The 25,710-nt window shown below is 39.4% G+C and overlaps 1 protein-coding gene across 2 annotated transcripts in view; it reads left to right on the forward strand.

Moving 5' to 3' along the window:
• Nucleotides 1–751: 751 nt before the first annotated feature.
• The window catches only part of FRY (FRY microtubule binding protein), a 169,122-nt gene continuing 144,163 nt past the window's right edge, over nucleotides 752–25,710 (forward strand). Inside the window, exon 1 of one of the 2 annotated variants that reach the window (XM_083362441.1) lies at nucleotides 752–987. In XM_083362441.1, coding sequence (XP_083218567.1) covers nucleotides 789–987 — 199 coding nt within the window. In that variant the 5' untranslated portion in view covers nucleotides 752–788. Of the gene's footprint in view, nucleotides 988–15,060; nucleotides 15,238–25,710 lie in introns of those variants that run through there. The other variant, XM_083362442.1, reaches the window with a different exon arrangement.

Below are 25,710 nucleotides of genomic sequence, written 5' to 3' on the forward strand. Positions count from 1 at the left end.
AATTGCAATGATGTATTTTTCTATACATGTATTGAAGTGATTATAGAAAAGTGCTCCTATTCCAGGTTTGCAGACTTGAAATCTGTTATAATATCCTTCAATGTACAGGTGTCAAACAATTAACATTCTCAAAGTAAATAATATACTGCCATGTTTCCTAATTTGACATATTCCAACCTGTAGGACTATTAATCCAATCATTAAATAAATGAGTGGCATTATGGAACTTGTGGTCCAAACAATCTTGAAAGCAGTAGATTGAAAAGAGCTACACTGTTATACATCTTAAATAAAATAATATTTTGCTCACATCTGATCTTTAAACAAATAACAGCACATACTAAATTGCAGAGCTCCTGTATTTACTGAGACATGTCTCTGGGTTTGGTCTGTCACTAAGCAGAGAAGCATGAACAGTGAAGCATGAATTGCAGCAGCCTTTCAAAAGCAGTTTTTTACTCTGCGTAATGGGAGGTGATGAGCTTAGTCAGGTAACCTTGTCAGTAATCTACATGTCTCTCTTTGCATTAATGATTTTGTTATGCTTCCTCCCCTGAGGTACTTGACTTTTAAAAGGAGGGACTTGGTGGTAATTCAACACTCAGTTCTGCCCACGCCTATTCACACTTGCTAAACTTACCAAACAAGTGCTGGGCTAAGCCTTAAAAATGGTTGGTGACTGCTTTTCTTCAGTAAAAGAGATTTGATTGATCTGCAACTCTGCTTCCATAGCTTTTACACTGTTTTGTTTCCAGAAATTGAGGAGTCGTTTTAATATATGTGCTGCAATGGCAATTGGTGACAGTAATCTTCATTTCAGAACTAAGTGTCAATTAATTTCATACCAAGCTGATTATAAACTAAGACGGAGTAGTCTACCATTGGAACTCCTCAGAAATGACATTAAAGGAAAGTATCAAAGAAATATTAGGAATTTAGAACCCATCCATCCAAGACGCCCTAAGAAAAGACCTTCACTCTTTCCAGGTAGGACATATCAGGAAGTTGCTGTTGCACATTCTTAATATTTTCTTTATATTTGAAAAATACAGAGACTTCTTAACATCTATTACACATGACTGATACATATTTTAAAATATCAAATCATGGTAGCATGCAGTAATAATATTAAACTGAATCACCTCATTGCTTTGAAAACATGTCTATTGAAAAATATAATTTGGCTTCCTATATTGTAGCATTTTTTATAAAGAGGGTTTAGGATGTTACAATACTTTTAAGAAAGCATGAACAACCAGATTCTATTTTGAATTATTTATATCAAGTTTTGACAGTTCTTACTGTTTAAAGTTCTAGTTCTTATCAATAAAAAGCACCATTCTTCTGAAAGACATGTTTTAAATCCTTATTTTGCACCGAACTAGGAAATGTTTGCAGTAATGGGTATATGTAATCTTCAGGTGGATTTGTTTTTCTTAATCAGATTTTCAATTAAATAAGGAACAATGAATTATGGCTTTAATTAATAAAGGGGTTAAGACAAAATGTTGATTACTTGTAAATTCATTGTCCAGATAGAAGTTCTAAAGCATATTAAGAAGCTATATTTTCACATGTGCACAACATTTTTTTTCAAATATTAAATAAAATATATAGATAAGAAAGTCGAATTGATTTTAGTTCAGAATCCTATTTAAGAACTCATGTAGGCTTGATATCAAAGATTTGGGATTCTTATTTTAAAATCGACAAATCCCCTAAAGTTTAAAATGAAAGCAGATATGATTTAAGGACACATTATAAATGCAAAAACATTTTAAAAGGCCTGGGAGGAAAAAAAATAACATATCTAAGTGACTTTGCATTTTTGGTTTAAATTGCTCGCCATGAGCAGACATCTACAAAGTTTTTACTAAATATAGATATGACATACAGTTCTTGTACTGTTTGAAGTCAGGTGATTTGGGTGTGCTCTGCTATATAAAACTTGCTGAATCCTGAATCAGATATTTTTCATAACACCTGCTTCACTAACACATGCAGATTTAAAATCACATATGGACCTTCTGAACCAGTCCCAGTCTGCATAACTACAGGTAGTTCTCGACTTACGACCACAATTGAGCTCAAAAGTTCTGTTGCTAAGAGAGACATTTGTTAAATGAGTTTTGGCCTATTTTACAACCTTTCTTGCCACATTTATTAAGTGAATCACTGCAGTTTTTGAGTTAGTAACATGGTTGTTAAGTGAATCTGGCTTACCCATTGACTTTGCTGTCAGAAGATCGCAAAAGGAGATCATATGACCCCAGCACACTGCAACCATCAGTTTCCAAGCATCCAAATTTTGATCATGGGTCTAAAGAATGCTGCAATGGTCGTAAGTGTGAAAAATGGTCATAGGTCACTTTTTTCAATGCCGTTGGAACTTTGAATGGTCATTAGATGAACTGTTATAAGTCAAGGACTATCTTAAAGATGAGAAGTTTTTTATCCCATCTATATCTTGAAAAAATGGAACGTGTGTGTGTATGTATGTATGTACGTATGTATGTATATATGGAAATGTACATGCAGTTAGTCCTCAACTTATGACCATTCATTTAGTGACTATTCAAAGTTATGATGGCACTGAAAAAAGTGACTTATGACTGGTCCTCACACTTACAACCATCACAGCATCCCCATAGTCAAGTCAACATGTTTTGGGCGCTTGGCAACCAGCTCACATTTACAGTGGTTGCAGCAGGATCATATGATCGGCAGCGCCAGCTGGCTTCTGACAAGTAAGGTCAGTGGGGGAGCTGGCAAGGAACATTGCATGTCACAGTCCCATGATGATTCACTTAACAACCATAGCTAAAAAGGTCATAAAATCAGGTACAGTCCTTTGAAGCCTTGCCTAATGACAATATTTTCAGTCCTAATTATGGCAAGTCGACCACTACTTGAGTATATACATATATAGACTGAGCATAAAAGTAATGCACACAAGACAATGGGGATTAGTCAAATAAGCCATTTGATGGGCTCCATCCCACTATGAGTTCCCCAGTCCCCTTAGCAAAACCAACTGTTCAGAGCCTTACAAGAGAGTGTCAAAGTGGGGTGGCTGTCTAACTTCTAAAGGGATGATATTCCAAAGCGAGGGAGCCACCACAGAGAAGATCTTTCTTCTGAGTCCCGCCAGATGTACCTCATTAGGGAATGAGACCTGCAACATTCCTTGCTTTCCCATTCTAGTGGATGTGACCAGCAAGAGATGGTCCCTCAGATAACCTGGTCCCAAGCTATGGTGGTCTTTAAAGGTGACAATCAGCACCTTGAATTGCACTAGGGAACAAATTGTTTGGAGCTTCCAAATGCCTTTCAAGGGCAGCCCCATGCAGAGCACATTGCAGTAGTCATGACAGGAGGTGACTAGGGCATGAGTGACTGTGAGTAGGCATTGTTGGTCCAGGAATAGTCATAACGTGCGCACAACCCACAGTTGCACAAAGGCCCTCTTGGCCACGAATGCCACCTGCTTCTCAAGCAGGAGCTGCGAGTCCAAGAGAACCCCTGATTACACACTGAGTTTGTTTGGGGCAGTGCCACTCTATCCAAGATCAGATCTTTCCTATCCTTTCTCCCCACCACCTGCCAGTAAACCTATGGATGAGATTTATTCTCTCGCCTTTTCCTGACCACCAGGATTTCATTTATATATTTTATTGATCAAAGTGAAGCAAGGATTGGCAACTGTTTGGGCAACAGAGATTATTCCTTATTTAGTATTCAAGGGCTACAGAGGATGCATCTGCTAATACACAGGCACACCCTGGACAGAAACGTATTTGTAACTTTTGGAGGGTGGTAGGATTTGAAAGAAGGGACGCGGTGGCTCAGTGGGTTAGGACGCTGAGCTTGTCGATCAGAAGGTCTCAGCAGTTTGGCGGGTCGAATCCCGAGTGCCGTGTAGCAGAGCGAGCGCCTGTTACTCGTCCCAGCTTCTGCCAACCTAGCAGTTCGAAAGCACGTCAAAATGCAAGTAGAAAAATAGGGACCACTACGGTGGGAAGGTAACAGCGTTCCGTGCGCCTTTGGCGTCTAGTCATGCCGGCCACATGACCATGGAGACGTCCTCGGACAAGCGCTGGCTCTTCGGCTTTGAAACGGAGATGAGCACCGGTCCCTAGAGTCAGAAATGACTAGCACGCATGTGCGGGGTAACCTTTACCTTTACCTTTTAGGATTTGAAAAGTATGCATATTTAAGAATAGAGTATTTATTGTACTCAATGACAATGATGTAATAAAACTTGCTATAATAAACATTACATATGTGCAGGAAAGTAGTAATCATAAAGCTAAAACTTATGATTTCATCTTGCATTTTACATATAACACCAACATTAGGCTACACTTCAAGTAACAGAATCACATGTACTGTATCTTAACATAAAAATTGTAAATACTAGTGATTAGGCGAAGGGACGCGGTGGCTCAGTGGGTTAGGACACTGAGCTTGTCGATCAGAAGGTCGGCAGTTTGGTGGATCAAATCCCGAGTGCCGCGTAGCAGAGTGAGCGCCTGTTACTCGTCCCAGCTAGCAGTTCGAAAGCACGTAAAAATGCAAGTAGAAAAATAGGGACCACTATGTTGGGAAGGTAACAGCGTTCCGTGCTAGTCATGCCAGCCACATGACCACGGAGACGTCCTCGGACAAGCGCTGGCTCTTCGGCTTTGAAACGGAGATGAGCACCGGCCCCTAGAGTCGGAAACGACTAGCACGCTTGTGCGGGGGAACCTTTACCTTTACCTTTATAGTGATTAGGCTGCCTGGAGAATTTCTTTAAGTGTAAGCTGGTCAAGACTAAATGTGTATCAGGTTAAAGTACACAATATAATAAACATAACTGATAGTTTCAATAGCCCCTCAACCACACAGGCAAAGCCTTAACTCAGATGAAATGCTCTTTAATTTCCCTTCTAAAGCAGGTATATTGGCATTAAAGGAGGCAGGCATTAAATCATGCCAGAGAGACTGTTTTCCTATATTTGGATATTATAATTTGGTTTAAATATATAGCAGGTTTGACAAGAATAAAGGAACTAATGAGGAATATAATATTGGGAAGAGATACTTGGTCCAGTTGTACAGCATATCAATATCTTTAATCCATTGCTTCAAAGCTACTATTCCACATTCATGCCCAAGCATTCAAAAATGAGCTTAATAGAATCCAAGAATCTCCAGTTACCGTACTTTATTCCTGCAGACCAAGATGAAATGTAATTAACGATAATAATTGGAGGAGTCAAACTTAGTGAAGGACTCAGAGGTGTCTTACTGATTGATACCAGGCTTGCTGTGAAGAGACACAGCAGGGAACTTGAAGTAAGTCCTAAAAAATTTAGTTTGGCATTGGTTCCCATTCTGGCTATACAGTTGCCCACAATTATTTATATAAACAGAGGGAGGCAGCTTCAAAAGGGTTTTTAGATAAGCTTCAGATCAGACTATAATTCATTGGCATGTGTATGTGAGTAAATTGAGGAAATATATGTAAATCTTAGTAAATTAAAGCAAGACAGGCTTAGCCTAATGCTCAATGGATTTAGCAGGATGGATTTGGTTCTTAAAAGATGCTGGAACAATATATATTGAGCCCTCCCAGTGATTTGTCCAACTGTCCAATTTATGCAAGTCACCTCCTCCTGGGTCTCTTGGAATAAAACATTTTTCAAACACATAATATAATTTATGAATCCAAGGTCTTCAGATCTTATGTGCCATCCTGTGATGTTCCATGACTAAAATGTCATAGAATTCTAAGCCTAATTCTCACATAGGGTTAATTGAAAACTTTTAATGGCAAATAGGAGGAAAACACTACTCACTAGTATGATTCTTTTTATATGTTTCAGTTGCAATCTGGGAATATTTTGAGGCTACAAAATAGATGCTGGGGCAGGGGGTCAACAATATTAAAAGTGGGTGTGACCTGGCATTGACGTTCTGCTGTTTTATATATGTGCAGTGGTACAAAACATGTTAATAAGGGATAAAACTTTGTGCACACCATTTTAATGTTGGCTTTTCCTGTGGATCTTCCTAGGCTTTTCTTTCATAAATTTGCAAGGTAGTAAATTGAAATGCAAACTGTAAACAAATGGCTATCTTGGTCTAATTAAAAAAATAAAAATGCTTTTAAATACAGAGAGTTTCAAATCTGTTACGTACTAACTAGGTTATAAGATCAGGGATGCTTCTTGTGGCTCTTCATAGTTTTTAAATGGGAGAATGCTAGGATGTTATGGATTTCCTCCTTGCCTTTCAGTTGAGAATAGATTTTTTTTATTCCTCTACAATAATTTTTTAGAATAAACCTTTCATTCTCAATGAGTTTTTGCGACACATTAGATGTTGACAGGAAAAGTTGGATATAAACTGATAATTCACTACCATTATGCACACTTAATATAGAAGTCATGAAACAATCCAGTCAATTAGCAGTCACATCAGGTAATTGTACTGACTACCTGTACACTCTCCCAATTGCTGCCATCCAAATCAATACAGGCTGATAGTATCTTACATTATTTTTCCATAGCTAACACTGCATAATCCCATCAGAATTAACTGGATATTTCTAGTATGTTCACAAACATCCATCACCCCTGCCAACTCCTTGTTTCTCATCTCAAAAGACAAGCAGCACTCATAACTAGCTATTGTTGGAACTATACTGTTATTCTGAACCACAGAAGTCACAATGACTAAGCTAGCAGGGACTTGATCTTAAAAGATCTCCAAAGTCCCTTTCTACTCTGTTATTCTGTGTTCTGTATTCTGTAGGAGCGGGTTCTAGGGATTGCTTTCCAAACATTGTGCCCTAATTGGTTGGGATGAGACATAACTTTATTTAACTACATTTAATTGTATTTCTATGTGTTTCATCATTATCATCATCATCATCATCAAGTTGGAAGAACCTTAGAGGTCATCTAGTCCAACCCCCTGCTTAGGCAGGAAACCCTATACCATTTCAGACAAATGGCTGTCCAGTCTTCTGAAAAACCTCCAGTGTTGGAGCATTCAGAACTTCTGGAGGCAAGTCTTATTACAATTAATTGTTCTAACTGTCAGGAAATTTCTCCTTAGTTCTAGGTTGCTTCTCTGTTTGTTTAGTTTCCATCCATTGCTTCTTGTCCTGCCTTCAGGTACTTTGGAGAATAGCTTGACTCCCTCTTCTTTGTGGCAACCCCTTAGATACTGGAACAGTGCTATCATGTCACCCCTTGTCCTCTTCATTACACTAGACATACCCAATTCCAGCAACCGTTCCTTATATGTTTTAGCCTCCAGTCCCTGAATCATCTTGTCTTTTCTTCTATATATTTGGAACTAGAGGTGCTTGCATTTTCTTTACGGGTTTTTCAGGCTTTATCCAGAGTGTTCGGGAAATGCATGGAGATTTAGTTCTTCAAGTTGTGCACTCAAACTAAATTTATGTGACTAGGAAAATTATGAATAGATTCTATATGCTACTATATTGCTTCAGAAAACATAGGAGCTACTATGCTTGAACATTCCTTCTGATTTGGCATGTTAGAAGTTTAAAACTTCATGCAGAACCTAAGCTAAGTTCTTCTTTTGAAAGCTATCTGTATGTGAACTGGGAATTTTTGACATGCAGAACTATTTTGATTGATCCTTATGTTTTCCATATACTATAGAACAAAAAAATCCTGAAAAATTTTGTTCTTTTACGCTGATATGAAAATGGATTATTCTGTTGTGTAATCTTTTTACAATTATATTACTGTAATTTACCATTTGTTTGCTTCTTCCCATGAAAGGAGAAAAATTGAGTATAGGTAAATAAATATTTTGAATCTTATAGCCTGAGGGTATTAGAAGCTGCTGATGGTGATGCAACTGAAGTCCAGGCTCAAAACCACTCTCAGCCACAGAATGTACTTAATAAATTGGAGTTAATTACAATCTGTCAACCCTAACCCATAAGATTCCAACTGAGAAAATTGGACTAGTTATCTGTAGCAATGGAATATAGATTCTGAACACCACTATTTGGAAAAAAAACAGTGGAAAATGGAGCAAGTTCAAAGGAGACCTACCAAGATGGTGAATGTCTGAAAATTAATCCTTATGTAGAAAGATTAAAAGTCCCAAGTATGTTTAGCCTACTAGAATGTTTGAAATACTGGTATTTGAACATGTGAAATACTTGTGCACATAAGGCACAAGTATAGGAGAGGGCAGTTTTGCTTGCCAATAGTACACGTGAAAAAGATCTGGGTGTCAACGAGAAGTTAAACGTGAACCAGCAGTGCGATGATGATACTAAAAAGACAAAGACTATCTTAAAGTGCATCAACAAGAACAAGACTTCAGATTATAGGAAGTAATTTTCCACTGTACTGTGCTCTGGCCAGACCCACATTGATAAAAATGTTGGACAGCACAGGGCCCAGGATAGCACCCTGTGGGGCCTGACAATCTCCTTCCAAGCTAAACTGGAATCATTACTGAACACTTTAATGGTGCATTAATTTAACTAACTGTGTCTACATCTAACAGTATAATCCAGCCATACTTTATCATATTCTGCTGGAAACTTTGTTGAGGTTCATCTACACCACGGGTGTCAAACTCGATCACGTCACATGATGTATCATGATGTATCACAATGTTTTTTCCCTTTGTGAAGCTGGGGTGGGTGTGGCCTGTGTGTGATGCATTGGGCCTGCGGGCTGCCAGTTTGACACCCCTGATCTACACCCTGTCCAATGCATTCTCCTGAACTAGTAAGCTGTTAAGTCTGTCAAAAAGCAGTGTTAGTATAGCATGGTTTATCTCTGATTAATCCATGCTAAATCCCGTTATTTGTACCATACTTATCCTAATTTTCACAAACATGTTGCTTGATACTTGCAATGACCTTTTGCAGTAAAGATGTCAAGCATACAGGACTGTAGTTTATTGAGCCCTTCTACTTTTCCTTTTAAAACAGGGGTGTCCAAACTTTTTTCAAAGAGGGCCAGATTGGATGAAGTGAACATGCTGGAGGGCCGAACATTTTTCCGAACATTCTTTGAACAATTACAATTAAATGCAAATGAATTATTTTATGCCAAGTTAATTGCAAATGGCATACTTTTCATTTTATAACATAGCCAGGCCAGGCGCGCACCGTCAGCCTCGCTGCACCGGCACAGACGCTGCGCCAAGCCCGGGGCGGGGGGGGAGGAGCGTGGCGGTTCGGCCAGGCAGGAAAAGGTGCGGGAAGCGACCGCCGCCTGGTAACGGTGCCCGGGCTCACAACGTGGAGGCGGTGTAGCGAGGCTGACGGTGCGCGCCTGGCCTGGCTGAGCGGGAGAAGGGCCTGGCGGGTGGAGTCTCTGAGCTGGCGCCAGGCAGAGCAGAGCGGGTGCCCCGGCCGAGCTTTGCTCGGCAGCAGCGCAGCCCGGCCGGCCACTCCCTCGGCGCTCTTCCCTCACTGGACCGCGGCCGCCTTGCCCTGAGCGCGCGCTTGCTCGCCGCCTCCACGTTGTGAGCCCGGGCGCCGTTACCAGGCGGCGGCCGCTTCCTGCACCTTTTCCTGCCTGGCCAAACCGCCACGCGCTCAGCCAGGCCAGGCGCGCACCGTCAGCCTCACTGCCCTGGCACAGATGCCGCGCCAAGAGCGGGGCGAGGGGAAGGAGCGCGGTGGTTCGGCCAGGCAGCCGGCCCTTCAACCCACCGGAGGAGCAGCAGATCGGCGCGGCCGGAGTCAGGAAAGCCACTAGAAGGGGGAGGGGAGTCACCTCTCCCCGCCGGGGGGGTCGCCCAGCCCGTCCCGGGAGGCTGACATTTCTGCAGCCGAAAAAGTCGTCTCGGATTCCATGGCGGAAGGTCACCCCCGGGACTCCAGCGCCAGGCAGGGCTGAGAGGGGGAGAGGGGGGAGAAAGGGAGGGAAGGAGACAGGGAGGAGAAAGGCCGAATGGGGGAGTGAGGGAAGGAGAAAGAGAGAAAGAAGGAAGGAAGGAAGGAAGAAGAGAGAATGGAGGCAGGAGAGAGGAAGAAGAAAGAAAAGAGAGAGAAAGAAAGAAAGAAAGAAAGAAAGAAAGAAAGAAAGAAAGAAAGAAAGAAAGAAAGAAAGAAAGAAAGAAAGAAAGAGAAAAGAAAGAAAGAAATCGGAGGCTTGGACAGACCCCACTCCAGGATCTGGGGCCGCCGCCACGGAATGCCCAGCCTCGGGGGGGAGTCTTCTGCAGGCGCGCCCTGGCCCCCTCCCCTCCCCTCCCTCCCTCCCGCGGCCCGTCCCCAAGGCGGCGCCCGCGGGTCCCCGGACTCACAGCACGCAGAGGGCGAAGGGGCCGGCCACGCTCTCGCTGTCGCGCACCAGGAAGCTGCCGGCCCGCCCGGCCCACGCCAGCAGCTCCTCGGCCGCCGCCCGGCTCAGGTCCTTGTGGTACCAGAGCGGCCAGCCCGGCACCGCCGGAGCCCCCGCGCCCGGGAGCCCCAGCGACGCCGGAGCCGCCGCCATGGGCAGCCGTGGCGCGCAGGGAAGGTGCTCAGCGGGATGGGCGGGCAGGCCGAGACCCCCACCGGCCACCCCCGCCTCGCCCACAGCGCCACATGGCCCGACCGGAGACCCCCGGCTGCTCAGGGCATGCCTGGCCCAGCGGCTCCTCCTCTGGGCTGCGCTCCGGCCGGGATGAGGGCGCGATCCGCTCTCCGCGTGCTTCCCCTGCGCACTGGAGCCGCCCCGGGCCCCGAGCAGGCCTGGCAAAGGAGGAGGAGGAGGCGGAGGAAGCCGCGTGGAGCCCCGGAGCCTGGCTGGCGGGGTGGGGGCGGCAGCTGGGCCGGCCTGCGCTTCCTGGGGCAGCCCCTCGGGGGAGGCGGGAGCAGCTCCCGAAGGGGCGGCCCTCAATCAGAAGGGAGGGCCGTGGGAGGGCTGCATTTACATACAGCAGGGAGGGCTGTTGAGGGCCGTATTAAACCACCCCGCGGGCCGCAAATGGCCCGCGGGCCGGACTTTGGACATGCCTGTTTTAAAAGATGGAGATACTATTTGTGTTCTTCCAATCTTCTGGGACTTTGCTATTTTCATGGGAGTTCTTAAAGATTACCAATAGTCCATCTGATACTGGAGACTTGAACTCTTGACAAGTTCTCTGTTATCTTTTCTTGTCTGTCCAAGCTTCAGTTTCGTCTTTTCCTCAGTGGCATAACCATGATCAGTTAGAGCCCCATTGGAGTTCTAATAGCAGACAGACATGAAACAAGAATTAGGAAGTCTTCTCATTATCACCCATTATCTCTCTTTGCCTAAACTCTGGCATAGTTTTGTGTTGGTTAATAGACAAGAATAAAACATAGTAAACTAGTTGTGTACATATACTATAGTTTAATGCAGGGGTCTTCAAACTTGGCCCTTTTATGACTTGTGGACTTCAGCTCCCAGAATTCCTCGGCCAGTGTGCCTGGCTGAGGAATTCTGGGTGTTGAAGTCCACAAGTCATAAAAGGGCCAAGTTTGAAGAGCCCTGGTTTAATGACTCATACCTGTGCTGCTTTAACATTGGTTTCTGAAGCCACTTGGGGGCAGCAGAGGAACATGTTTCTTGCAGGAAAAAAACAAATGTAGTATCTGCATTTGAATCCTACATTTTATCCATCCTAAGATTTGATATGGCATTTCAATTTCTCAGTCATCAGCTTTGGTCTACTTGGGAAGGAGTTTGAGGTTTTTTTTCTTTTTCTGGTAGTTTTCTTTTTACAGGTAGAAAATATGTAAATAAGTATTCCTTTTTTCAGGTCATACAGGTAGTATTGCAGATTTGCATTTCAACTGGTAATTCCAGAGCAAGGTACTTAATGTATACCATATCATGCATGGTCAGTTTTGTGTGTTATGAAAGTGACTTGTTAGTAGTATACTGGCAGATGCCACGTGAACAATTCTGTTATAAATATTTTGAACAGAGTTCACTAGACAAAATGGTTCAGAAAAGAAATAGACATTAATAAGTAATTTAAACTTAGGAGCAAAGCTGGTTAAATAAATTAAATATTTAAGGATGTTCTTTAAAAATGAATGAAAAGATGCCCTGGTCCTATGTCAAATTGTAATAGAAAGGACACTTTTTCATTCTAAGTAGAATTGTGCATTTTATTCTCCTCAAATTGTAATGTTCATCAATACAGTAAATTTGCATTTTAATTTTACTAAAAGTATTAGAAATTTGTAAATTATATTTTACCTGCAGTTTAATTGCTATTTTATATGCTTAATATATTTGGACCTCTTCAATCTGAAAGCTTCTTGGTAGGTTGTAGCCATCAATTAATATAATTAAAAATTAAAAAATGAGAAAGGAAGAACTTTAAAATTAATCTGATTACATACTGCTCTGAATTATACATAAATGTTGGCACCAAGGAAGCCATTCAGAGAGGAACATTTCATAATAGGTCCTTCCCTGTTCACTAATAAGTCTAACTTTAGAACGTAGGCGCACCAAGAGCAAACATAAAATTTATAATTTAGGAACAGGTTGTTTTCCAGATATATGACTGCAGCCATTAAGGGCTATTGTCAAAATTAGAAATGTTTTCAGAAATGGACAGTGAACCAATGACATTATTTAAAATTTAGCAATAATTATATTTGTCCATTTCCATTCAGTAGTCAATGGCTGTGTTTTGACCACCTAAGAAATCAGCTGAGATTTCTTAGCATTCTTCAAGGCTAATTAAAAATGGATAACAAATGACTGCAAGTGGACAGATCCTCTTCTGTCTAAGAGCCAGGGATGTTTGCAGGGCAGTTCTAAAAAGTCAAGATAGTGGCCACAATATAGTGATTGAAGTTCTGCCTTTGTAATGGGATGGGAGGCAGGAGGGTGAGCCAGAAACTAGGCAATGGTCAGACAAGAGCAGCTGAGCTTCCAGAAGGAATGGGGGCATGCAAATATCTCAGAAGGACCCTCCTAGTTTCTTGGACTGTAAAGGTGAGGTGCAAGAGATGTACTTTCAGACTTGCAAGATTCTATTAATGTAACCTTACAATAAAGATAGAATTAGTACTTCAGGGCGTGCTTCTTGTCTTGACTACTTCTGCTGACATCAGTCTTACAAGTGCTGCTTTTTGGAGTTATGTTCAGAGAGGGTTCTGGAAGCAATCGAAAAAGATATCAGGACTTTATAGTTTACTTCTATGAGGTATCACATACACTAGTGGTACATAAATAGTATTTATGGCTGTTGGATGTATACTCCCTTTAAATCAATAACAAGAAGATATAATTGGTATAACTGATGGAATTGTAGAAATTTTCAGAGGGGTAACTGTTGTGCTTTTACTGTAACACTCACTTGTGGCATTTTAAATACTACCATATTTAGTATAATATACTGTACAGATGCGGTGGCTCAGTGGGTTAGGACGCTGAGCTTGTCGATCAGAAGGTTGGCAGTTTGGCGGGTCGAATCCCGAGTGCCGCGTAACAGAGTGAGCGCCTGTTACTCGTCCCAGCTTCTGCCAACCTAGCAGTTTGAAAGCATGTAAAAATGCAAGTAGAAAAATAGGGACCACTACGGTGGGAAGGTAACAGCGTTCCGTGCGCCTTTGGCGTCTAGTCATGCCGGCCACATGACCACGGAGACGTCCTCGGACAAGCGCTGGCTCTTCGGCTTTGAAACGGAGATGAGCACTGGCCCCTAGAGTCGAAAATGACTAGCACGCATGTGCGGGGGAACTTTTACCTTTACTGTACAGAACTTTTTGGTTCTGTGTGCTAGAAACCTATCAAAAGTCTCTTCCTTCCCTTCTCTCTCTCTCTCTGTTTCTCTCTCTCTCACACACACATTCTGTGCATGAGTATGCATATATACACATGCATGTACAAAGACACAATGTATATTATGCATGCATAGAATCTTGTCTGTGGAAACCCAGTTGCTCATCATATGGAAAGTCCTCCATTTTTGCAAACAAACGTTGCTTAATTCCAGACATTGGAGCCCTGTACAAAGTGCCCATGTATGTATGAGATAACCCATAGTCCTCCAGTTCACAGTAGTGACAATTTTTGCAAAATGTACCTTAATTTTGAAGGGGGGGGGGGTTGTATCAGGGTATTAAATCTCTTTGATTTCAGTAAAATTTTTCTTTCTCCTGCTGAAGCAGATGGCCAGCTTGGTTCAAGCAAAGGGACCTTGCACCTTGGCCATATCAATGGAATAAGGGGCAAACGCAGAGGGGCTTTAATATAGTAAGCCATTATTCCGCTGGCTGCTGTCTCTTTAAATCTGACCCCAAGACAAAAAATGGTATCAGCAGCCGCTCCGATTTGTCTGGTGCCGAGAGAGAAGAAGAAGAAGAAGAAGTCAAACAATTCAGGCAACGCGGAGAGGCGGCCGGCAAAACCTGGGGGAGGGAGGGAGGGAGGCAGGGGAGGAGAAAAGAGGCACCGTCACTGCACCCTCCGGATGGGTGCAGTTTGGGCTTTACCGCAGCATGATGCAGTTGTTGAGAATTAGGCGTTGTTGTTGTTGTTCTTGGGAGGGAAGCAGCTGACAAGGCAGCAGCCGGCATAAAAACAAAACAAGAACCGCTCCGGCTGGGTGCCGATCTTCTGTCCTGCGCGCCGGGGCTGCAAGAGAGGAGGGCCCTTGAAGCTCTTCTCGGTGGCGAATCGCCGGGCCGACCCGGCTTCCTGGGTTGCTTCGGGGCGTTTTGCAGGAAGAGGTGTTTTTTTTTTTTTTCCTTCCGACCGCTCCTCTCTAATACCCGGCAAGGAAGAGGAAGGAGTCGGCGGCGGCGTTCATGCAGCAGTAGCCACCGCCGCAGCCCGTAGCAGCAGCAGCGGCGGCGGCGGCGCTTAAGCGAGCTGGTGGATGGTGAGAAGCGGCGCTAGACTCTCCCGGGGCTCCGTGCGATGGAGAGGCGGCACGCTCGCTGAAGGATGAGCCGAGGACAAGCATCGCCAAGGCTGCTTCGTTCATTGTCGCTGGACGAGAGAGCAGCAGCAGCTGCCGCCGCTACTGCAAGAGCAAGCGCCCCTCAGGAGCGGAAGGAGAGGCTCTGCGGAGACTTGATTTCCTCTCCTGACCCCTCCGTTTACATCACCACCCGGTGACAGTCCCATCCTCGCCGGCAAAGTACCTGCCGCTCGAGCTGCTCTCGGAGAAGCTCCTTGTGTGCCGCAACCATGGCCAGCCAACAGGATTCCGGCTTCTTTGAAATCAGTATCAAATATTTACTGAAATCCTGGAGCAATAGTGAGTGAGCTTCCTCCCTCTCCTTTATTCCTTCTCCACCTCCAGCAGAATTGCTGGTAGCGCGGAGCCAGTGCATCCTTGCCCTGGGGCTGATAGCTTGGTGACCAAGTGATGTCTTTCTGTGGGGAGAAGGCTCCCGTGATGTACTTTGCTAGCAAATCATAACCACAGTTGTAATTATAGCTATAATTATAACCCTCGTCTTTAGGAAGAAGGTGGGATTTCAGTTCCTGCCTGGTTTGGCTGGGATTTTAAAAGACCTCTCAAGTTCACCTTTTGAATCTGGAGAAGAGCAGGGAGGCAAAATTCTAGTTTCCCATCCTTAAATGTTTTTGCTTGGTTTTTTTTTTTTTTTGACTTTCATTTGTGGGGAGAATGGCTCCTCAACTGAATAACAGCACTTGACATATTTTGTGTTTCTCCTTCAGGGTTGGGCGGAAAAATGACAAATCATCTTAATATTTTTACATATCTACTGAATAATACAGGAAGGCAGGAAGGATGGATTCCTGGTATAATAAACTATTCAGTATTCACATTCTCCCCCCTTTTGTGGTTTTATTGCCTCTGTTATATTGGTGGTACAGGATCCTACCTTTTTTTCTGAACCAAGTGAGAGAGATTCACAGTGTAAACAAATGGAGCTGGAGCTATGCAATGTTGCAAAGGTCAATATTACTGATGGTAATCAAAGTGGCCTTTATTCTATTTTTTATATGTAGGAGACATTCTTTATAATAAGGCTTAGTGAATGTCAAGAACGTTCACTACTAATGTGAAGTTAATTAAAGCCACTAGTCTGTCTACTTTGATTCTTTTCATAAGTGAAATTTCATTTGAGAAATGTATAGTCCTCATGCCTGCTTTACGTCAGCAGACTTGAATGGCATCAGATTCTACCCATTTCTAAAATGTGCAATCTTTCTGGAAGGATACAGCTATTTTTTATGATATATAATTTGTATAATATGATATAAAATATATTGAAAAAATTACATCTGTAGCATATAGCTTATTGAGCCCATATCTTTAATTAAACATCACTGGCATATGCTATTTTAAATTTGTATATGAGGTAAGATGCTGATTATTCAAATACAGATCTAAAATACCGTGTAGAATGAAATGTATAAAGAATATCATTTGTGAATAATAATGAAAAGCTCTGGCTTAAGGTTTATCTGAAAGTTCTTAACCATAAAGTGAATAATATGGTAACAGTGGTGGCATTGTAATAATTTTAATCATCATTCTCATGCATAGCATTAATGCTTTGTTACTGAGCTATTGTTAATTGATTTAAATATAGGATATGGCAGGACAGGAGAGAGAAATAAAACTGTTGGTAGATTTTTGTTATGAACAGATTCTGATTTTAAAATATGTAATATGAAAATGATGGCAACATAGTTTTTAACATACATAGTTTCTACTTTTAGATGAAAATTAGATGATTATCCTGGCATGTATTTTCCATTGGGTTGAATCATTTTCATTAGCAATATAATTATTAGTTATTCAGCTTAACTAAACTATATATTAAAGTAAAATAAAATAATATTTTATCAACACAATTCTCTACAATACTGCATAAAAGTTAAAATTATTATAAAACTTCTGCCATTCTATGAAACATTTTTCTCCCCTAAAGAATTTAAGAGATAAGTGGAGTTATAAAAAAAGAATCAGAGTATCAATGAAATCAAGAATTTATTCAAATTTGTCTTCTGATTTATTTGCTTGAAATATAAGAAAACAAATTAAAAGCTGCTTTGTTATTTTTAAAATTGGGAGTGGGAGAAAGCTGCTGTAAGTAAGTTGAAGGATGTAGAACTTAGAATAGATTGTATATGGAAAGACTACATTCAGCTTTCAAACTCAAAACATGTTCCTGTGATCAGAATGGTTTTATATGTAAGCCTTTAGCTTCTGGCAGTATTTAATAGACCCCAGGGTACTCATAAAACCAGAGTTAAACCCACAAATCTCCCTATCTTGGCTGTGGTATTTGATGTCACTTTGATGTCACTTCTTTAAAAAAAACTGTTGATGAACTTGCTCGTGCTTGAGTAGCAGTCTGTTTTTAAAATAATGCCTACCTGGGTTTGGTGCACAACCATTAATATGTTTGCAAACAGAGATGCACCAGGTTAAGGTACAGAGGTTGAAAGTCTTCATCTGCAGTTTTCTGGCTTACTTTCCTTATTTCTTGTGCTTCTTTTCATATATGCTATGGTCTGCTTTTGGTACACTACCAAGTAGCACATTAAATACTTATCATTAAAGACCGAATGAAAACCATTTTGGTGTAGTAGTTAAGACATCATTCTAGAAACCAGGACATTGTGAATTCTAGTGCCTCTTTAAGCACAAAGCCTAAAGGTGAAAATGGTCTAGTCATTTTCTCTTAGCCCTAAGAAGAAGGCAATGGCAAACCACTTCTGAAAAACCTTGCCAAGAAAATTGCAGGGATTTTTCCAAGCAGTCTCCAAGAATCAGACATGATCAAATGGAAGGGGGGGGGAAGGCTGAACAGAGACAGGAGAGCATGGGAAGGGCAAAGTGAAAAAAAGACTTTGTGCATTTGGTCCTGAGTTATAGAACAATAATGTAAAAAAATACAAACAAACTTTGGCATACAACTAGTATCTATCTACTGTCATGCTTAGTTTTGCTAATATCCAACTGATCACCTGGAACATAATAAACGCTTCTGTCTTCTTCAGGATGATTGTGAAAGAAACATTAGAAAGGTTTACATTTTTTTTTCATCAAGTGCAATCTAGTATTCTCTTCATATTCTAATGTGATATAAGTAGCGGTTAACTCAAGCTGGAATCAGAAGTTTCTCATTTCCTACTAATAGCTCTGTGAAGAAGAGGTGAGAAGGATCAGTGATACTTGCCAAGTTATAGTAAACGAGATTGGAACTAGCTCAGTCTTTTTCCTTATTGTTTGTTTCTGTAATTTGAAATATAATAAGATTGCATGAAAAAGGAAAAAAAAGAAAGTTTTTCCAGGATGAAGAATTGCTAAGAAAACTGCGAAACTAATCCATTTAGAATAGGAGACAAAATCTCATTGGAACACAAGGTCAAAATTAAATTCAGGCTGAAAATAAAAATGAAAAACATGCACTGATTTTTCTTTTTTTTTTTTACTTGAATAAAAAAAATGACCATGGATAAATCCTTTAAAGAAGGCTGGCATTTTCCAATATACATTTTTGACTCAGGTTTTCTCTTATCGTTTTGTTGTTGTTGTTGTTCTTAGTGGATTTTTCTGTAGCTGAGCAATATTGTACTCTGAAATAAAATACTTGGTATTTTACATTTCAGGAGGGGGTTTAAAATGTTTATTTTCACAACTTTTTAATGTTATTCTTTCAGCATACAGTATATAAGTTAAGATTTAATTTTAGATGTATTGCTTTTATTGCATCTTATAAGATGCCTAAAGGTATTAAGCGAGTGGGTGGCAAAGCTAAACATTTCCATGTAAATGAAAATGTACAGAGGAAATAGTTATTCCTAGAAATCTGTCACATTTGAGTTGTTTGTTGGTAAAAAAACACACAGTATTTAGAGCCCACTGAATCAGAAAGTTTTAATTAACTCAACCATCTTCAACTATTCCAAAATTTATATTAATGTGTTTAAATATCCCAGTGTTAAAACACTGAGTCATCTTTACTTAATGAATTCTTGAAGTCTTCTCTTCAAATAAGGTATTACTGAATACATAGATTAATAGTACATCAGAGTGATAGATTTGAATCACATTGTTAAAAGCTTGTTTTTAAAGCTATTGCTTAACAGTTTCAAATAATGTGACTTATTTATTTAAAACATTTAGATGACCACTCATCTTGGACCAAATTTTGGGCAGCTCAAAATTTCAAAACAAAAAAAATATCTAAGGTAAAATAAAAATATTAAAAGAAAAAGCACCTTGCATCATGGCTAAGTTTTCCCATGCAGCCCACAACAAGTTCCTCCCATGCCAAACTCAGTTTATTCCAGCCATTGGAGGAAAATACTATTAACTATGACAGATATTTCATACTTGGCATCATTATGCTGAAGATTCAGTCTGCGAAACATATTTTTTTAGCATGATTGAATGAAACGTGACAATATGATGAATCAAGATTAGAGTAAATGTTTGTGCAGTGATGTTTTTCATGGGAAAACAAATCCAGAGCTTTATGTGAAATGTAGACTTTTTGGCCTTTAATTGCAGCCCTTATTTGAAAGATCAGCTGATCAAATTTGGCCTCATTAGGTGGCTAAAAGGCAACATGTTGAAAGATGTAAAAATGGTTTAGGGCGACCTTGTTGCAGAAAGCGAGTTGTCAAGTGACCTGAATCCTGAGGTTAGACAGAATTTGGGAAATAAGGAATAGCCAGATAATACATTTTTTTCTGAAAAAAGCACACCTAAGATTAGATGAAATGGGCTTATAAATTTCCATTTATGCTTCCTTCTTAAAGTATAATGCTATACTTATTTGTTCTATTAATTATTTTATAAAATATAATTTTAAAAAATCTGTGGCATATTTACTAATAAACCTGATTTTCCTCTTCACACATACAAAATATGTAGCTTAGTGGCGCACTTGCATAATCAGGAACAATCAATCAGTGCAATTTGATTGGCTTCACGTATTTATTCCTATGTGTATTCATTCCTGTGAACTTGCTTAGGCTGATTTATTTGTGATATATTAGTTTGTTATGCAAAAGATTTTGCTGGCGTAGGACACAGGAACAACTGAAATACATAGAACAGAGTTATACTTAACAATGGCAATAAAAAACACATCTCAACCTACAATATCATATAACCTATTGTGCTTTGCCATGAACGTAGCAAAAGAAATTAATCATTAAGGAAAATATAGTTTTTGTAAATACTGTACTATTATCAAAAAATAATAAGAAAAGTCAGTACTTAATTTAATCACCCACACATATTACACCATAACTCGTTTGGACATTTGGCCCGAAGATTATTAACAGAAGGTACACAAGTTCATTAGTTCTCCACAATATGCTTGGTCATAGTAGAGTTAGTTCACATTGCACATGCATCATATAGTAATGTGGGCCTTACTCAAATACAAGACAGCGTATCTAATGAGACCCAGAAGGAAGGTCTTTTCTACCGTGATGCCCTTTACTTTGGAATATCATTCCCCCACTAAAGATCAGACTTGCCCCAATCCTGCTGGCTTTTCACAAGAATTAAGAACTTGCTTCAGCCATCTAGATTGGGTGCTGATAATATGGTTGAGGCTGTTTCTAGTTATTCTGACTGTGAAGTGTTTGATAATTCTTGGCTGTTATTTTATGCTCTTATCTTGTTTATGTTTTTAATCACTGGTTGTATTTTTTCCTATTTCCCATATAAAAGTATTAAGTAAATATTACTTAATAATATAAATGTATTAAGTAATATAAAATTATTTAATAATTATGAATTTCCATATATATTTATTAAGTAACTAAATGTATAAAAAGAATTATAATTCTGTTAATTTCTGGGCATATTGGTTGTGATTTTAATGAATTGTGTTGCTTTTGCTCTTATGTTTATATTTTGATCTAAACATAAAATCAAATGAATCAAAAGAAGATTAAATTATTGCAGCAGAGCAACTTATAAATGCTGTATGTAGTTCAATGGTATGTTTTGAAATATTTAGTTTTTCTGATAAATAAACTGATAAAGTGTTAAATTATTAACCGTTAAATTAAATATTGCACTTACCACACTATCCCTTAACACTGTGAAGAACTCAGTGGAAAATGTTTTGGAATCTCTTTTAGACCATTTTGTGGTCCTTGACTTTATCTATACTTTCATTTACAGTAGCTCCCTCTTCTTTATTGTGCTGTACATCTTCATATGCTTCTCATATAGATAGTTCTAGGTTTACAATGGCTCTTGATATCATTGCCATTGATAAGCTATGCAGTTGTAAAGTGCAACCCCACTAGATATTGCAAGAATTTTAAGTTTGGCTTGACTTTTAATAGACATGTCTAAAACATTCTGTGTGAAACTTATAATGGGATATACGTGTCATTTCTTTGTTTGATCTGACATTTTCCAAGTTTCTATAAAAAAAACTCAAAAATATCTTGTATGCTTGTACGGTAGTTTTTTTTATAAAAACTATTCAGAGAAATGGGGAAGTTATACTTTGGATCATGGTAGTTTCTGTATAATCTTCAAGGGCAATCCAATGTAAAGTGAATTATGTAATCCATACAAGAAATGACAGGCATGTGGGAACCCTTGCAATAGATAAGGAATAGTTGGTGCACCAGCCAAAGCTGGACAAGTATTTTCCTTGCCTCAGCCTCCATTTGCTATTTTAGAAAGAGCTGAAAGTCCAGGAGGACTTCCAAATTATGAGGTTATTCTCCTTCAGTGAACACAAGAGCAAGGACAAAATTGTATTAATCATAATGTGAATATTAAACCGAAGTGGAGCCTATATCATAGATGTTACAATACCCTCAAATAAATTATATTTCCTGCACAAAGATGTTGATATTCAACTCTTCCTAAACTTAAATGCCCAGTAAGATTATTTTATTCTTTAATATGTTCATTTTGGGATTATAAACATATTTAACATTATTTAAAATATGATACCACTGATCTGTTAAAATAGGCTATAGCATTTCAATTTGTTCATCCAACATTCTTGCAAATTACCATCATCTATCTTAGTAACACTACAGCTGTCTGTAAAAATAAATTGTACTTTTAGAAGCTCCTAGAACACATTCCAATAATACTTTGGGAGGTTCAAAAGCTGCTAACACCAGGTTCATATTATGAAATTAAAATCTGCCTTATGAATATGAGTGTGGCCTTTGTTATTCACATGGGTTCTCTTCCAGGCAAAAAGCATGAAATAATAAGTCCACGGTTTGAAAAATAATTATTTTGCACGTGTCTGCCGTTTTGCAAATCCATAAAACAAGAAATATGTAAAAAAAAAACATGAATACATGAAACTATTTACCTTAGACACCAAGATCCAGGATATATTTTCTAACCAGAAATAATTAAAGCTATTTGCACTGCTATTCAGCAGCATTGTTAGGTGCTTTCCCCCCCCCCCACTCCCCCCTAGACAGACCAAGGTTAATTCAGTATTCTGGGTTTAGTCAAAGTAAATTAATGTCTATAGTTCATGTCTACATGAAAGTAGCAGTCTCAGGCATATAGACAACAGCTGCATACATCTGGTTCTCACAATGGAATGCAGTTGCTTTTCTGAGAAATTTTGGCAAAATCATTGTTATAGAATGGAATTTTTGCATTACTCTTAGCAGAAACATTCTTTTCATATATTCCATTACATATTGCACTGTACAGTAATTTAATAACCTCACTTGTTAAAAGATTAATATTGTTACTAATTAAGTATAAAAAATAATCAAGCTCCATGATTATTTCCACTTCTTAGTCAGCTAAATTAAATGTCATGGTTTTAAGGTCGACTGTCAAAACATTTGTTATGAATCATGTTTATCAGGTATCTTAACATTTAAATGAATTTTTAACAGTTTCATAAAATCAACCTTTTCCCTAGTTTATTTTTTTATTTCCCTTTCTTTTTATTATTTTCTGCAGATTGATTTGTTATTCTATAAATGAAAACCTTCATAGAGACATTCAAATTATGCAGGAACAAGGTGTGTTTAACATTCCTGGCTAAGGAAGTTGGAATGCATTGTACTACTTTCTGTATAGACACTTCAAGAAGAATTAAGACCAAGAACAAAGAAATACTCATTGATATATTTGTACTAAATGTTTTAATAAAACTAATATTTGCCATAGCAATAGAATGGGAAAGAGAACTGAAATATGCAGCAATCAAAACCTGTCCTTATAGGGGAAAATAAAGAATCATGGAAGCTTCTGACAGATATTTGCAAATTATGAATGCATTTTTTTCAACTTGATTATATTCAGTTTTGAAGCTCAAACCTTAAAGGTATAGACAATTCAAGATTGATTATGAATGAAGGCAAATATGTGTCCCAGGATAATATTGCAGGATCCAATCTGGATCTGTCATTGGGATCAGAGGTTTAGTCTTCCAAACTTTTGGATTTGTGCTGCAGCAGCGAATTTCTCTCTCACCGGAATGTGTAAGAGAGAAATTCCTTAACGATGGGCTCTAACACGGGTCTGAAAGCTCAGAAGATCAAGGTTGATTATTTACACATTCTAAAAGATATGACTACTGTAAGGTGGTATTTATTGCTGAGGAACTTTAAACTTGGATGTTATAAAACTTTAACATTTTAGTTTAGAGAATTGTAAATCTTAATTTGACACAAATATGCAGAAGCCACTTGAAGGCCCTACCTAATATAGGGAACAGTAAATATTAAAAGAAATATATTGTACCTATCTCTTCCTTAAACAGGAAAACTAGAAAAAAAAATCATCCTAATAAAAAGATTTTACTTTACTTCTGCTAAATTATATTCATGATCCAAATGGTAAGTACAGTATGTCAATGAAGATTCTTAGCCATCCAGATGGAGTTGTCTAGAAATTGAGTCATGGCAACTGGACTTCTTTTCCTGTTAGTTTGAAGCATTCCAATGCTTATCCAAGTAGGTTGTTCAGTCTGAGCAAGTTGGTTAGGGAGACTCCATATAGGTAGGGGGAGTGCATTTAAAAGTTAGTTCATCGTTCTTCTCTTAGACTTCCCAATTTTGCTACTGTTGCCTATGGAATCTCTTAGACCACCTATGAAGATTTAGAGTTAGACATTCCATATTATTATTACAGTTTGTTGCACAGTCAGTCAAATGCTTAAATTGGATTTGGAATTTTTATCCACCTATTAAGTCCTTCCCTAGGACCTTGGCTAGGCAAATGTTGATGTTTATTGATGTTAAAAAAATGTCTCAGGATGCAAGCTATTTCAAATAAAACTGCCTTTTGCAATTGACTGATGATTATTTTGTCAATGTCAATGGTATTTAAATGGTGCTCCAATTGTTTTGTGATTGCACACAAGGCACTTATTTGTATTGATACTACCTTTGCTTTCTTTGCTTTGCCACAATGTTTTATTTTTATTGGCAGGATTTTGAATTTTGTTATCTTCTCCTGTTCTTTCTGTTTTATTCTGCTGTCTCCAAATACTGTCACATCTACTATCCAGTTTTGTGTGTGTGTGTGTGTGTGTGTGTGTGTTTCTTATCGATAATTATTAAGTCTGAGATGTTATGTGATAGGTGTTTATCTGTTTGAATTCTAAAATCCCAGGGCACTTTAGCTTCTTCATTTTCTATTACTTCCGGTATTTTATGGTCCCACCAGTTCTTGCTTGCAGGCAAAGGATATCTTTTGCAGATCTTCCAATAATGATATTATTGTTGCTTGATCATGCTATTGTTTGTAGTCAGTCTGTACCTTTTTTTAAATGTACTGGCCATGAATTGTTTTCCCTTGTTTCTTTTTTGTTCTTTATAACGTCTTGTAGTCCTGTTTGGTCTCCAGTTCTCATAAGCCTTCTTGATATACTTGCTTCAGTGCATTTTCTTCACTGTCCTTCAGATATACTTCCAATGCCCATTTTTCTAGTTCAACCGTCTGATGTACTGGCAACATTCCATGCCCCACCCATTCTCCTTGGTAAATAAAGTCCGTCAATATTGCTCCAAGGATGAAGGACATGATTCATTGTCATTTTTTGGTCTTCCTATCCAAGGCTTTAATACTGCTTGAATCCAGTCTAGTATTCCAACTGTGTATCTAATGACTGGAATTGTGCAAGTGTTAATTGCCTTGATGATATTTCCTCCCCTGAATTTGGACTTTTTAAAGTTGTCTTCATTCACACAATGTATTCATTTCTAACCTTTTTCTTGACTTCAGTGTACTTGATGTTGTCAGTTTGAAGGATGCCCAGCATTTGTAATGATCGTCTTCATCCAAACTCTTGATGCTATTACCAAAGGGCATCAAGTTATGAACGCTTGTTCAGTGACCATTCAGAGTTACAAAGATGAGGGGGACTTTTGACCAGTCATCTGTGTTCTGGCCCTGCAGTCACATGATTATAATTCAGTCACTTACAACTTTCCCTGCTGGTTTCCCACAAGCAAGATCAATATGCAAGTCAGAAGAAGATCATAAGTCACTCTGGGAAGTCAAACTTCTCCTGCCATTTTTTACCATGGTAACACTCCCTCCTTGCCCCTCTGCACTTCACCACACTTGTCCATCTGCTATCGTATTTCTGAGCTGTCTAAGGAACGACTTATTGCGCCTGGGACTTGCTACTCCCTGCTGTCTTCCCCATTGCCTTTACTTGTTGGAAACTGGCAGGAAGTCACAAGTCCTTGCTTAACAAACTGCAATCCTCAATGATGGCAACAGGGACTGCCAGTGTCTCTGCCAATAAGTGATGCAGTCATG

This window comes from Vipera ursinii (genome assembly GCF_947247035.1).
Source record: "Vipera ursinii genome assembly, chromosome: 4".
NCBI lineage: Eukaryota > Metazoa > Chordata > Lepidosauria > Squamata > Viperidae > Vipera > Vipera ursinii.